The sequence below is a fragment of the Lontra canadensis genome, unplaced genomic scaffold (genome assembly GCF_010015895.1).
Source record: "Lontra canadensis isolate GAN:19392208 unplaced genomic scaffold, GSC_riverotter_1.0 scaffold80, whole genome shotgun sequence".
In the NCBI taxonomy this organism is placed as follows: domain Eukaryota; kingdom Metazoa; phylum Chordata; class Mammalia; order Carnivora; family Mustelidae; genus Lontra; species Lontra canadensis.
This window is the reverse complement of record NW_022631074.1, coordinates 9,217,072-9,233,583: the sequence shown is the minus strand read 5'-3', so window position 1 is coordinate 9,233,583 and position 16,512 is coordinate 9,217,072. Positions and strand designations below refer to the sequence as shown.

At 34.4% G+C, this 16,512-nt stretch overlaps 1 protein-coding gene across 3 annotated transcripts in view; it reads right to left on the bottom strand.

The window, feature by feature from the left end:
* Positions 1-5,348: 5,348 nt before the first annotated feature.
* The window catches only part of EPHA6 (EPH receptor A6), an 835,383-nt gene continuing 824,219 nt past the window's right edge, over positions 5,349-16,512 (bottom strand). For all 3 annotated transcript variants that reach the window (XM_032882241.1, XM_032882242.1, XM_032882243.1), the window contains 2 exons: positions 7,222-7,371; positions 5,349-5,928 (listed from right to left, as the gene is read on the bottom strand). In XM_032882241.1, the coding sequence (XP_032738132.1) occupies positions 5,814-5,928; positions 7,222-7,371 (265 nt within the window). In that variant the 3' untranslated portion in view covers positions 5,349-5,813. The remainder of the gene's footprint in view (positions 5,929-7,221; positions 7,372-16,512) is intronic.

Sequence of the window (16,512 nt, the reverse complement as noted above, 5' to 3'; positions counted from 1 at the left end):
TTGAAAGTAGGAACCACTTCTTTATATCACATTTAAGAACTATCTTTCATACTCATCTGTCATGTAGTTTTCCTGTAATGCCTTTGTTATTCTTAAAGATGAATTAGGTATGTCTAAGGAGAGTGGAATTCTTCCTTGAGATTTTCCCTCTTAAATGAAACAAATCAAAAGTTCTCTTAATGATATAGAGATCTGGTACTGTAGTTAACCAGCATGGCATGGAAACTCAAGTGAGAACCTTTCTTTGTTTTGTTTAGAAAGAAACTTCTTTCAGTGGGAAAGTGCAAAAATATAATATAATGGAAGTGATTTGGTATCACTAAGAGATACACAAAACTTTGTATTTGCCAGATTTTTTTTGAAAGATGAACTTTATATTCTTTTGGTAGTGCTTTGCTACCCTTAGTAAATGAAAAATTTTCTTCATATTATTTTTGTTTCATTTTTAAAATTCAGTAATTTTGAATCAACATTGATTCAAAGGTAGACTTTAAAATATATTCTAAAATCCTAAAAAAGCAAATGCCAACCAACCAATTTTTGTTTTGAATTAAAAGCAAAGAACCCAAGATTTTTTTTTTTTTTTTTAAGTAGGCTCCATGCCTAACATGGAGCCCAACATGGGATTTGAACTCACAACCCTGAGATCACGACTTGAGCTGAGATCAAGTGTTGGACACTTGACCTACTGAGCCACCCAGGTGCCCCCCAAATTTTTCAATTAAGATGTAAACATCCTTTTTTAATACATTTATATAAATCCATCATTAACTTGAAATTCAAAGCTAATTATCAGAAGAAAGAGAATTAGAATTCTATTTTGATGACCTGTATCTTCGGATCTGTTGACCTTTTTATCCTGGAAGTGTTACATCCCATATAACATACAAGATTCATTTTTATCCTCTGAAATCTTTGAAATACCTGACTAATATTTTGTTTTTTAAGGAAACAATAAGAGGAAGTGGGCTTATTTATGCCTCTGCAACTTAAGATTTTTCCTTTCCTTTATTTCATCTAGTAATATGTTAGATCTAGGCATGAATAATTATCTCTTTCTCTTGTTATATGTATCAAGTTTGAAAGAATTTTATGCAACTATTGCAGGTTCATAATTATTATTATGTTTACTAACACCAGTGAATTGACCTGGGCAAGAAATGCTTCCAGAGTTGTTTTGAAAAAAGGCTAATGTTTCCTAACTGGAGGCAAATTTGAGGTAGTGAATCTATGCACGAACTGAAAAGTTTGCCCCTGGACAAGAAAAATCTGACTCCTAAAGAGAGATTGTCTTAAGAGAATTCTCCAAGTATTCTCCTCTCTTCTAGGGGAAGTGAGGGGTGTTCTATAAGAATTTGAGGTGCAAAATAAATTTCTTCCCATAAAGATTGCAAACCCAGTTCACACTGGACAAGACCTTATTAATTTATTTAATGTATTTTTATTCTATGGAAAGAGCTGGCCCTTAGTGACTTGGCTATCACAGGAAACATAGCATATAGGCTCCAATCTCTAAGTTTTAAGCTTAAGAGTTATTTTGAAGGTAAGGACAGTATAGCCAAGCCAAACTCATCTTTGCCATAAAAATCTTATGTGTGTAGGAGACACTTCACAGGTATTTGTTAAATTGAACTAAATAAAATTTATACTGTCTTTACTGACCATTATAAAGGTTGAAAGTTGCTGAAATGTTGATCATAAAAACCAAAGTTAGGTGATTCAGTGCCCGGTGTCCAAATAAGAGACTAATATCAATTTGACTCAGTGTATTCCTCTACCTTTTGGAGTCTTCATATAAAAAGCATCAGAATATTTTTGGATTGAACATGAAGTGATATGAGTCTTTTCTACTAAATGGAATCTTTAAGCTTGGAAAAACTAAGCTGATGATATTAAAAGAAGTGATATATTTCCTTCTAGTCTCTGTTATATGTACATGTACACCAACTATAAACTGATAATAGTTTTTGATTCTTAAAATACAAATTTTTAAAAATTAATAAATTTCCTTACCTAAAGCTATAGAAAAGGATCTTCATTATCCATTTTGAAATTACTTTCCAAAGCACTTAATTCCCAGTTAATAAAAAGCCGGAGTTCATTCCTTTTCTGTGAGTTCCAATGCTCCCATTTATGTGGTGGGGCCCAAAATACTAATGTATGAGTTCTGCAACATTCCCTTCTTCCCTCGTCTTCGGCCTCTTCTAAAGGAGAGTGGTAAGATTTTTTTTTAGATTTTCTATGCTCTTTTGTCAGTAGGGATCAGGGTAGAATGATAGAAGCTGAGAAGGGAAACGAGATGGGATGGAGGAATAAAGAGAGAAAAACAGAGAGGGTGAGGAAGGAAGTTTTAGAAAATTTAATGAAGGAACAGAAAAACTAAACCTAATGTTGGTGAAAATTTTGGAATAAGAGAATTAACTGAATGATTTATAAAGTAGAAATTCAGTAGGGAAAAGATATAAAAAACTGATTTTTTAAGCAGTATGGTTAAGATTAATTCTTCACCACCTCTTCAGAAGAACTTTTGTAAAGTCTTTGCTTTTCAAGAATTGAATTTGGATTTGTTTTCCCTTTGAGGACTAAGATAGGTCTTAGAACTGTAGTTAGAAGGCTGTTTAATTCAGGTGATAGCTGGATAGATTTTAAAGAGTAATGCAGAGTATTCAGGTATACAAATCTTTTTTTTTTTTATTATTATGGCATGCATAACTTTTTATCAACAGCTATAAGATAACTCAGTGCAAAAGTGCTGTAATTTTTTTATTCTTGTTAAGCCAAGAGCTTTGCAATTTCTGATTGCTTTTTTAATGACTTACATACCTAATCTCTCTTCTTGATTGTGCATTGTTTTTACATATTTTTCCCAAATATACCTTATACTATGGAATAATGAGTTGATTATAGACTGGAAAATGACCACCCAGGAAATAAAATGAAAATGGTTTCTTCAACTGTTTGATTTACAAAATCCAAAAAGCTCCTCAGTAGTATAGATTAGAAAATTTAAAATAAAGTAGGTACATGAATGTATATGCATATTGAAGTTATCAAAAATCATTACTGAAGGCTGTGATTTATGTAAGTTACTAATTTTCTTCCTAGAATTAAGGTCTATAGTTAAGCATTTTAAACTGTTAATTACTAAATATGTGCACTAGTAAGTCTCAAAATATTTCACATAAAATTTCCAAATAAATTTGGCAATTTAACTGTTAGTATTTCTGGATCTTATAATATCCTTGGGATCAGGGGTCTGTGAATGGTAAGCAATTAAGAAGTAGATACCTTTGTTTTTTTTAATGTTTCTGCTTAATCATGCACAAATATTTCAACCATGTGCGCACACAACATCTCTGACCATGAGGAGGTTCAAAATTACACGTAAGATTATCATGTTTACAGTTCTGAAAAATATAAATGTAATTATAAAGAAATTTTAAAGAGCATTTGGGGTAAGGGATAAAGGGGAAAGGGAATTTTATAATACTGTAGAAAGGTATTAGGGAAGAAAAAAAGAAATATAAATTAATCAGATATAGAAAAAGATCTCTGTATTTTTTAAGAAAAAAATTCTTAACTTTGAACTTTAATCTTGCAAGTAGTGAATGCCCATCTCATAGAAGTTTAAATACTTTATAGAATTTATTTCAACAAAGTATACAGATGTTGCTGACAGAGTTCTATGGAAGACCATAATTATTCTATTCCTTATTTTTCTAAATACTTTTTTGTTGTATTATAAAAATAAATATATATGATTAATAAATTTAATCTGTTTTATATCTGTTCTTATTTAATATATATTTGAAGATAGGTAAATGTGGAAATTTTATATTTCCTCTACATGTAACCAGATTTGTGTAAATGTATCAAGCAAACTGCAGATAGTGTATGAATGATGCATGACCATGCATATGGTGGCTAGAAAACGTTGCTAGCTATTTCGGACACACGTACTTAAAAAGTGATGCATTTCTCACTTTTTTTCTTTTTTAGTATACTTTAAGGAATACTTTAAAGACTCTTCCTTCTAGCTCTATACAACTTTTTTTTTTTTTTTGAAATGAGAAAAAATTAAGCTGTGGTAGACAAAAGTCAGGAGATAAATCAGCAAAAGAATGTATGTGGAAGGCTCTAGTCTAATGGGACAATCAACAAACCTAAAAGAATAAAAGAAAGTGCGTCTCCTTTAATAGCAAGACAGCTGCTATTACAAAAAATGGTGATTTAGGCGGGAACTGGAGAAAGTGGGTTGGGCACCTTTACATCTTAAATTAACGAAAAACCGATTTATTAAATAAGCATCTTTAGACAGCCTGCTATTTTTAAAATCTCTCTCTCTCAACACATCTTCCCTACTCTTCCAAACTCAGCACAGGAGCCATTCTGTATTTTCACAGTCAACAGCTGATTTTACAATTGAACTTACTCATAAAGCAGCACTGTTTTGATAAACTGACTCAGCTTACTTCACTGAAAAATACATTTGCCTTTTTTTTGCAGCCTCTGAGACAATTATGACAACATACTCTAGCTGTGTTCACATTTTTATGTTATTGTGTTATGGGTCTAGGTTGACACACAATTTATATATGCTCATGTGTTAGGTCTGTTCATATCCTCTTTGGAACATGCAGTGGCATACCTGTCTCTTGAAAGGTTTGGAAAACAGCTCAGCATATTCATGTAATTTATACTTTAGGAACAAAATATAAAAATTCTTAAACTTGCAAAATGCACCAATAGTAGGCAGTCAGCTAGATATGTTTATTTTGGGGACCACCATATAGCTATCATAAAATTGTGTTTAAATTAATTACTCTTTTTACATTAAGTCTAAGGTGATAATCTTAGATCTTTTATTCAAAGCAATTCTACTGAAAATAACTAATTTTCTCAGTGCTTTGATAACTGCTTTTGCAAACTTGTGAACGTGAACCAAGGGAATAGACATGGTTTTATTTCATGCTTCACTCTATGAAACCCTTTCAAAAACTGGTCTCTTAACCTTTTTGGGGTGATCTTCATAAGGTTGGAGAGAAATATACTATAGTTAGCAAAACTTAGAAGGGAAAAGCCTCTAAACTACCACTTACTATGAAATATGTAGGACACTATAAAGTCAATTAAAAAAAAACAAACAAACCCAGCCTTAGAAGATTGAAAAGCACAGTATGTTTCTCCCTCTCCCTCTCTGATAACCTCCTCCTTAGTGCAGTCACACCTGACAAGAATTCACCAAATGACATCACTGGTTATTTCTGCAAATAATTCTAACGACATCAGGCATCAATAGTTAAATAAATATAATACAAATAAATATACATACAAATAAATAACAATATGATCCATAGAGTTGAATATAATTATCTAAAAATATTCATGTCAGTTTGGAAGCTACTTGATCACAAAACATGAAAGAAATGTCAACTATTTCTTTTTCATCTACCATCAAACTCTAAATACATCATTAAGGAAGCCACACCTGGGCAAATTCCTTTGGGTAAAGTTCGTGAACACTTTCCAAATACTGTTGTACAAAGTTACACATCCATGCTGAGTTATTTACCATTGTGTAGTGATAATCTGAGGTGGGCCGGGGTTTTATTTGCAGATTATTCAGAGAGGAGCTATGAGGCATAATTTTAAAATCTAGGTTGGAAGCATAAACAAAAGGTGCGTGCCCGTAGTCTGAACAGGAGACTGCAGTTTATGAAGTGATGTTTGGAGAATCAGAAGAGAGGGTAGTAGAGAGGATATCTTTCATTTTAGAAATGCTGAGGCACAAAACACAAGTGCTTGTAGTACTTTCATACATGAAATCCTTTCTCCTGTATATGCATCATTTGTAAACGTAAGGTCTGTATACTGCTGACTATCCGTCTCTGGTGTCCAATGAGTAGGACTCCAATTCTTCTAATATCACTGTGAGAGAGAAAAAGATGTAGAGATGGGGGTGGGAGGGGAGGAGAGAGAATATGAATATTTAGATCTGGTAAGTACAAGGAAATAGGAAATGAAGATTTACATATGGTAAGTGTGTTCCATGTCAGATTTGCTTATGAATTTAACAAAAATTATATAGCTGGTAAAATGAGAGTTTAAGCAGAGATACAGGTGAACAGTTACATTTTTCTTCTCCCTGGTGCCAGATAATGTATCAAGTCTACCTCAAATTTAAGGATACAAAGGAAAATTTCACATTCAGGTACCAGCGTAATGTTCAGACATTCCATAGACCTAAAGGGAATACCATTTTTAAAAGATTTATATATTTATTTTAGAGAGAGAGAGAGAGAGGAGGGGCAGAGGGAGAGAATCTCAGGGACCCTGCTGAGTGCGGAGCCCACCATGGGGCTCGATCTCATGACCCTGAGATCATGATGTGAGCCGAAATCAAGAGCTGGATGCTTAACCAACCAAGCCATCCAGGTGCCCCAGTTAACACTGTTGAAAATTTTTATCATTATCTAAATTGTACAAAATTGTAAAAAATTGTTGTAAAAATTTTCAACAGTGTTAGCAAAATAATATATAGGGTAGAAGATAGAATGTGGATTGTATCTGAGCCCTATGGTCATTAAATAATCTGAAAAAAATGTTCTTGTATTATGTTGAACTATATAAAGTTGCCATTACTGTTTCAAACTAATGGCAATTTCATATGATTCAACCAACTAGTTTTAGTATCTACCTCTTAAGCACATGTTTTATTGCACCTAGTCAAGGAATAAGAACATTTTACGGCACCCAGGCAAGGAATAATTTTTCAGACAATGGAAAAATGTCCAACTTGTATAATATAGATAAGGAGCTCTGAAATTACATGATGATAATGTATTACTGCAATTACTACATTTGATGAAGGTAATAGGAATTGATTATGCAAGATTAGTATATGTGAGTCATAAGTAATTTGCCTAGGTAAACTGTGCTGATGTAGTCTAGGATGTGAATTAGAGTAATATGCATTTCAGAAAGCATTTAAAAATTTTTAAAATAGCTATTTGAATTAAACATATTCTTCCAAAGGAAAATAGTTAAAAGTATAATGTCCAATTACCACTAGAATGATAATCAGAAATGGTGAGGAAAGATGTGGAAATGCCATATTAGCATTAGGAAATGTAGTTGAATCATGGTGTTTTGATCCGGTATTTGAATTTGTAACACCTTGATTGGACTGCTAAGCATAATAATAAACCCAGGACCACTTACTCAATGCTCATTCTTGAAATTAGGTCAAAAGTCGTAAACCCTGCTGCCATGAAGTTATTTTTATATTGCCCCATCTTTATAGAATCCAGCCATTCACCAACTGTGACAAACAAAGGATATTCCGGAACTTCACCAGGGGATTCTGGCATTCTACAAGAAAACAAATAAACAAACAAACAAAAAACCATGGAGACCATTTAAAAGTCAGAGACAGCAAAAAATACCCAAGTCCCTTTTTTTCCTTTTATAATATCCTTGCCTCTAATGTTTTCATACTCCATTAGAAAATAATCTCTGATTTTCCATTATATTCAAATCAGCCACTTTTATCTGGTCAGTTTCACTTATCACTTTGTCTTTTTCTGCTTTTTTGCTACTAACTAGGTTTTATACTAGATATAGCTTGAGAAAACCCACATCTTGTGAACTGCTATTTACTTTTTCCTCTTGCATAAAATTGTGTTTTCAAACCTGAGGAATAACCCAGTCCTCATCCCCAAAGAAAAGTTAGTAGCCATAAGGCTGTTTACTCTTACACTTTCTAACCTGTCACCAAATCCTTGCTCTTTTGCCTTTTTTACATTTGCTATGACAGTCCTTTCTCCTTTTCACAGTGAATTCATTGATCAAGCCTCCATTTATTTATTCTCAAACATTCAACAAGAATTTATTATTTATTAAAAAATAATCTCTGCCATTACAGAGCTCAGTGGCATGAATAAGATTTACATATATTCAAGCCTAGAGTAAAACAGTCCATAGCACAGATATAATATGGCACAAAACAAAGCAAAAATCAATGCAAGTTTGGGTTAACAAGAAAAGGGAATCCAGCATTAATGGATCTTAACGTAAGTGAAACAGACATCTGTATTTTTGTTTCTAATATCTAATGCAAAGGACATTGCAGTTGGGGATATTTTTGTAGTTTTTTTTTTTTTTTTTCTTTTTTGAGAGGCTGGGAGGCAGGGAAGGGGCAGAAGGGGAGAGAGAATCCTAAGCAGGCTCCACACCCAGCACAGAGCATGACATGGGACTCAATCTCACAACCCTGAGATCATGACCTAAGCCAAAATCAAGAATCAGACACTTAACAAACTGAGCTACAAACAGGAGTCCCATATTTTTGTACTTTTAATATAAAAATAATATAAAGGTATTATTTTGGAACGGCTAGCAAATGTGTGTGTATTCATACATAAATATATTCATTATATATGTGTATATATACATATATACACAGAATAGTTTTATATAAGCTAAAGATAGAATAAGCATGGAAGTAACCTTAGAAACTATAGTAAATTAACTAAGAATTATATATTTAACTGATTCTGACAATAAACTATATTATTCTCCTTCTAGAAATGCATGAAAATTGTTAAAAATATTTTATATGGTTTTATAAAATACCTGGCAGTAAAAGTGCTTTTATAAGCATTTTACTAGTCTTCTAGGGTAATATATACATCATTAAAAGTTATTAGGTCTAGATTTTATATTAAATAGTAGAGCAGTAACCTTTTTTTGTGATGGTATTTGAGTCAAATCAGTATTTTATAAGTAATGAAAAATATTCCCATTAAAAGTTAGAAGGTTAATCCAAATTTCATTTACTTTGCTTTTAATTTTTTATAAAATTAAAGAAGGAAAGAATCCATGGAGACTTAACTATATCCATAGTTTTAACATTCGTATTTGGAATATTTTATTATAATCATATTTACCATTCATATTTGAACTATTTCACTTTAACTAGAAACTGATAGTGTATGAACACTAGAATATGAACGACAGTATATGAACCACATGAAATAAGAAGAACCCCATTGTGAGACAGAATGGAGTATGCATGTTGTATAACTCTGGTATTGTTTTGTTAAAAAAATATGAGAATGGGAGTTAGGCTATAAGGTTAGTGCATAAGGTAAAACATAAAAACCTCTAATAATCAAAATTACCCATAAAAATCCTTTAAATTACCCTTAAATCATCAGGCCCTGTACATTGTACAACTCTTGAAGACTCTGAAAGAGGTCACTTGGAATTTTTTAGGACAGAGTCACCACTAAAGACCTCGAGCTCATTCTTTGGTTTTCCTTTGATTGTTATGTTGACTTCCCTTTTCCCAAACTGGGGTCTAGTTGAAGATGGGGATGAAGATGAAGAGAGATAATGAGGAAAAAATAGGGGTTTTGCTTTTAATATATAATTCAAATTTGCATAAATTAAATGCATGTATCTTGTGACTACATAGTGGTCCATATTGAGTCCGGTAATTCTTAACTGTCTGAGCCACCCAGGCACCCCAAGTCCAGTATTCTTAACAGTGACTTGTATCCTTTTTACTAGTACTCATTTCTGTTACTATATTTCCAATTTGGGAGGCTGATAAAAGCTACATGCTTTTTTTCTTATACAATAAATTGCAATGCTATTTTGATTGTGGGCCGATTCATTCAAATTAATATTGGAGTGATTCATGATTTGACCCTAATGAAGATTAGTTATGTCCAAAGATTGAAAACCTATCATAAATACTTTATTATTGCCATATTTGTTGCTTCCTAGAGATGTTCATATCAATAAGTATTATAAAACAAGCAAAATTCATATAAAATAAAAACTAATAAAGGTATCCACTGCAAACAGAGTTAAATAGGATTTTTTTTTTTAAAGATTTTTTTATTTATTGATTTGACAGAGAGAGATCACAAGTAGACAGAGAGGCAGGCAGAGAGAGAGAGAGGGAAGCAGGCTCCCTGCTGAGCAGAGAGCCCGATGCGGGACTCGATCCCAGGACCCTGAGATCATGACCTGAGCCGAAGGCAGCGGCTTAACCCACTGAGCCACCCAGGCACCCTTAAATAGGATTTTTAATTAGAGCATTTCTCCAAGTCTTCACTGTTCTAATGCACAATGTGAACATACAAGAAGATTAGCAATGGCATCTGCATTATTTTCCTAAATTATCTGACTAGTTTCTATAAAACATAGTTTAAGAAATGCTGCTATAGTAAATTTACTAAGTTTAAATATCAAAATGATCAGGGTACCCTTTTGCTTACTAACATAAAGCCACACATGCTAGGAAACTGAATGTCCTGTTTTAAAACAAGGTGGCTCCCATATCTTTTAATTACTTGTCAAAGAAGTTTGTTGAATGAACAAAATTAAAAGAATGTATTTAAGTGACTTTCCCTTCATATTCCCATGCCAGACTTGATGTACAGACAGTGTCAGGTGACTTCTACTTCCCTCTCCTGAGATAACTCTGGAATAACTCTCGAGCGTTCACAATTTCATATAATCCGTGAGTGGAAATGTAATTTGCTAATTTTATGTCCTTAGTATAGAAAGGTCATGGAAGGACATTCTGTATACTAAATGACTTAAGTGGTCTATTTCTCTGTTGAAAAGCATGCACTATTTGCTCCTAGAATGTTTCAATACCGTAATTCCCTTTCTCTCCACACATCTTTAGTAACCTAGTTACTCTTTGGCCTTTCTACCACTGCACTGGCAGGTGATTTAGTAAGGTCAGGATCCCCTCATCGTTCATAGCCACTGTGCAATAACTCTTCTTTCACCTTATCTTACAGCGAAGTTGAAAAATGCTGCTATTTTCCGGCTTTGAGGGCTGGGTACCATCACCCTCACATGTATTCTCTGGAATATTACCTAATAAACAATAAATGCCCTTTCTTATCAACCATGTACAATGATAAATTCAGTCTGCTATTTGCTGACCACATAGAAATTTCTGCTCTTTGGTGATTAGTGGGAGCTGCCCACCTGAGAAATGTCTTTATAGCAAAATCTGCAGCTCATGTTGAAAAAAAGTACATATTGTAGAACAGAAGGTCAGGGGTCTCCCACTTCCCTCAGAAAAATGAGGAAGGGGTAAAGTTAGGAAATTCTAAATGTATAAATGATGGTCAATTTAGATTAGAGAGAGGGCTGGAATATAGGTAGAATAGGTAATGACACAGTTTAAGGTTCAATAAATATATACTTGTAATACATCTAAGTATGTAAAAATGAGTAGCACTGATAGAGCCAATAATTTTTTACTCTAATGAGCCCTTTGAGTTCACAATAGTACTATTCTTTTTAATATTTATTTATTTATTTTAGAGAGAGAGGATGCCTGCAGGGGGTGGGGGGCAGAGAGAGAGAGAGAGAGAGAGGGAGAAAATCTCCAGCAAACTCCCCACTGAGTGCGGAGCCCCATGTGGGGCTTGATCCCAGGACCCTGAGATCATGACCTGAGCTGAAACCAAGAGTCAGATGCTTCACTGACAGAGCCACCTGGGTGACCCAGTACTAGTCTTTTAATTTAGAAAGTTTTTACATAGATAATCAATAGATATGGAAACTGCCAGTAAAAAGCAAGAAGGTTTTTATTTCCAAAAGTTTTCCATGTTTTATATTTATCATGCAAATATAATAATAATAGATTTATTAAAAATGATTCAAGAAAGGTTATACTTTGAGAAATACTATTGCATAGTAAGATCTTGTTTTAATATGAAACCATCACATGCTTAAAGGCTTTTCTCTTTTTATGACTCTAACATAACTTTTTCCCTCTAGCTGTTATACATGGTTAGGAGAACTGCACAGATTAGGCCCATTCTATTTTACATTGCCTTTATTTCAGTTATTTATTAATAATTTGCATGTTTCAGTAGTATTCATAAATATTAATCAAATGAGTATATAATGATCTTCATATTGATGCTTAATAATTTAATTCCCTGAAGTTAGGCTCCTATGGGGCTAGCAATATTCTTTTATTACAGATGACTACTCAATCTTACAGCATGTATCTTTTTGTTTCAGTTAAATTACTTCTTTGGGAAAAATCTGTAAGAGAAGACAGAAGAATTTTTTTAAAAGGTTAAGTTAAAATTCCCTGATGGCAGGGACCATATTTAACATATATTTCTATTTTCTGTAGGCCTTAGCACAATGCTGAAAGTTTTATAGAAATTTTAAATAAGTGATGATTTAGACTTGAGTATTCTGTATAGGAAAGTTCAGTCCATGACATAATGGCTGACTCATGATGAATGATCCATTTTGACTTAGTTCCCTTAAATTGAAGAGTAAGTACATATTGATGGTGCTTGCTTATCCCTGCCTGTGTGGGTTTCAGAGTGGAGAGAGAGGCAGCTATAGGTGGGGTGAGGTAGCCCAGGGTGAAGGGATCTAGAACAATAGCAACAGTGTTCAACTTATTCAATATCACCACTTTCACTTGCATTCCTGATCTCATAACTCAGGGATTACACTTCACACTATTTAGTTAATCCATACATAATATACAAATTATCTACCTAAACTTTGAAGGAAGAATTTATTTTATCAGATGAAAAAGAAAAGGTTGTCCTCTCTATAGTTAGGTGGGATAGCAAACTTGAACATAATCTTGAACATGAATTAAATTAATAAAAGAATTTTGATAATCTTTTAAAAATTTTAAGGTATAATTTTACTCAAAATGCTATAAAATCTAAAATGCATAGAATCATGCCTATATTTTGTGACTTTTATGCTTGTGGGCAGTATCTCATGGTTCCAAACCATCTGACTCTCCACAATGTTAAATAGGGAGAATGAATTATTTTTCACCAGCCTTTTATTTTCAGTAAGTCTTCAAGTGTTTTAAATTGATATGATTATTTAATTCCCATAATAAGGATGATAACTAGCAGAAAGTAAGAAGAAATGACAATTTTAAAATTTTAGATGTGTTTGAACACAGGAATAGACACAGAGTAGGAATATTATTGCTTAAAAGTCTCCCATAATTCTGAGTACCTCACTCATTGTCCCTATAGGCAGGGTGACAGATCACTGAACCTCAAGGAAAGCCTATTTTTGTGTGAAAATAATATAGGAACAGAAATGGATTCTTATCACATGTTAACTACAATTCATTGGCAGTGGTTCTCAAAATATGGTCTTAAAAAGGATGCTATGGCAGCATCTGGGCTCAGTGGGAAAGGGTGTTGTGATGATTAGTAATGTCTGCCATAACAAGGAAAAAGAAGGAAAGCATATATTTGCCAGCACTGGAAAAATTCAATCTATAAAATGCCTGAGGATGTAATTCTGGAACTGTGTCACTGCCATATTTTCCTTATTTCTCTATTTTGTTGTAGTTACTACCCCCCCCCCCAAGTAATGTTCAAGTGGCTGAACATTGTAGGAGGATGTTGAGGGGATATATTGGCTATGTGTTTGCTACTTATTCCCACGAATGAGGGCATATACTCTATCTCCCTGGATTTGCTTAGTAGAACATAAAATAACAGGCTGTGCTCCACTGCAAATTCTTTTTGGGATTTTAATATAACCCATCCAGGAAGTCTGATTAGTCCAGAGAAAATCTATGTGGAAATATAAAAAAAAATGTACTTTTCCTATAATCATATTTCTGAAACAGTGCCGTAATGGGAAGAACCTTGCCATTTTGCATGATTGTACACTGTGTGGTGGAAATAACAAGGACTTTGCAGTTGGTGGGCCTTGTTAAAATGTCTGATCCACTAATTACTTGCTTTACTCTTTGAGTTTCTCTTTCCTAATCTGAAGGATGGGGATAATAATAGGGAGGATTAAATGACCTTATAGATAAAAGTACCTAGTACAATAACTGAAACACAGTAGGCTTTCAACAAATGGCAATAAAAGTTATTATTGATGATATATATTGGAATTTTTATCAGTATTAGTATTGGTATTAACATCAGTATTATCATTAGCTTGTGCCGAGAGTTCATGTGAATTAAGTATAGATTATCTAACAGGTAGAAGTTTCTTATTTCCTGATTAATATTTAATATTCTGTCTTCCTTCCACAGAGTTTTGATAATCAATCAATTACAACACCGATTTTGGCTAGCCATTCATTTCTCTCTCATGGGAAATATCATTAAAACTTCTAGTTATAGAAATTAGAACAAGTCGTCTGTGACCTGGTATAAATAACCAGGCATTATGTGTAGCCTAGACAGCATTGAGCAAGACCTTCTCAAAATCAGTGGAAAAATTCATATCCAATTGTTGAAAGTTCCTGTCCTCAGAAGACAGCATTAGAGGTGCTTTATGAATTGGATGGAGGAGGTAGTACCATTTAGTCTTATAACGTTTACTTGTGGTTTTCTAAAGCAGAGGGGTTCTTAATTATGATACTGGTTTGAACTTTTCCCTATCCTCATGATTCACACATTATTGGTACCCAAGTAGTTGGAAGTTTAACAATAGATTTATGTGTACTAAGGAAAGTGGTGGTTCCAGTTCCTAAAAGCTAAAATGTTTTAAGATCCTTAACTGTGGCCCCACGGGTCGTGAGACTATTCTTAAGTGTCTTGGCCTGGGCAAAGCATGATTTCTGAAGCAGGTGACTACCATGGACTGTCCTTCTGGTCAACTGCTGTCCATCCCTGGATGCCCCTTTTTAAGCTGATATCATCAAAGAGCCCATAATCTGTAAAAAAGTTTTTGTCAGTGCTGGGGATCTACAGCAGAGACTAGAGAAAAGTATTATTTTCCCATTACACGGTCACACTGGTCCAAAAGGCACTGGCCAGCTGACTTCAACCTCGTGCTTCAGTGTGTGGAGGAATCAGGAGTGAGAGTTGAAGAGGTTGGAGAATAAATGTGTAGAATAACGTGGGTGGGGTGTGGAAGGTCAGGCCGGGCAAAGGAACACTCATATAGTCATTAATCTACTTTACACTATTAAACCACTGGACCTCAGATGTGACCCTGGGAACCATGGGGATATGCTTGACTTGGGACTGAGAGTAGCTATAGCATTTATCATGAGGGCCAGAGGAAAGGGAGTGAGCAGTGTTTCGAAGGTCATGGCCAGGTCCTGCTCCTGATGTCATTCTCCATATAGACTTGGCTTCAAAGTGGGCCTTTTCGCCCAGGGGCTGTACACCATGTGACAGTTACAAATACTTTAAAAAGGAGGTTATAAGGCAACATTGTTGAATGAATAAAAGTGAAGGTAGTTCAAAATTCACATTTATGAAAGGATGACTACCTGTATTAACAAGGTACTTCTGCAAATTATTTTTTTTTAAAGATTTTATTTATTTATTTGAGAGAGAATGAGTGAGAGAGAGCATGAGAGAGGAGAAGGTCAGAGGGAGAAGCAGACTCCCCAAGGAGCTGGGAGCCGGATGCGGGACTCGATCCTGGAAGTCAGTGATCATGACCTGAGCCGAAGGCAGTCGCTCACCAACTGAGCCACCCAGGCGCCCCTGCAAATTATTTTTTAAATCAATTAGATTTAAAATGATACTTATAATATTGCTATGTTCCCTTATACATCCACATACTTTCTTGAGTAAGAGAGAAGAACTGAACAGAGCTCTGAATATTCCCACGGGAGTGCGCCAGGCCCAAGAATATCAGCATTATTCAGAACAGCTGCTCCAATGAAAGCTTTCCCTGACCAACAGTTTTTTTTTTCTTTTTTTTTTTTTTTTTTTCCTATTGGGTGTTCTGTCTTTTGAGAGGAGAAATTGCAGATATAAGATTTATAACATTTCCAATATGCTAGTATAAAATTGTTGAGCTGTGGGTTTCACAGCTTTCCTCATTCCCCCTTTGTTGCCTTAATTTCTTCCCTTCTTACTATTCTGTCAAGAGAAAGGATAAAAGATTCTCAGGTGAATTGTTGAGAAAAAAGCAATTAGAGTGGAATAAAAACCATGGGGACCTAGTGGATGAGAGAGTTATGTCAGTACAGAAGCGTGAGGGAATCCCAGGAAGCTGGAGAGACTCCAGAGTCTAATAAGAGTACAGGTGAGTTTAATCAGAGTTGCTGTGGATTACACAGTTAAACTCCTTTACCTGCTTGAGAGATAAATGGGCGGAGGGATTGAAATTCTACTCCCTGTCATGTTCCTTTAATCCAGCATGGCACTGAGACAGATGACTGGGCTTTGGGAGTTGGGGGACGGACAGTGCCACAGTTTTATAAGCATAAAACAAACCACAAATCCTTTAGCTAAATTGCTATCCTTCATACCATGTCTCTTCTTTTTATTTTTTTAAAAGATTTTGTTTATTTATTTGAGAGAGAGAATGAGAGAGAGAGAGAGAGAAACAGAGAGAAAGCATGAAAAGAGAGAGGGTCAGAGGAGGAAGCAGACTCCCTGCCAAGCAGGGAGCCTGATGCAGGACTTGACCCCGGAACTCCAGGATCATGACCTGAGCCAAAAGTAGTTTCTTAACCAACCGAGCTACCCAGGTGCCCTATCTTTT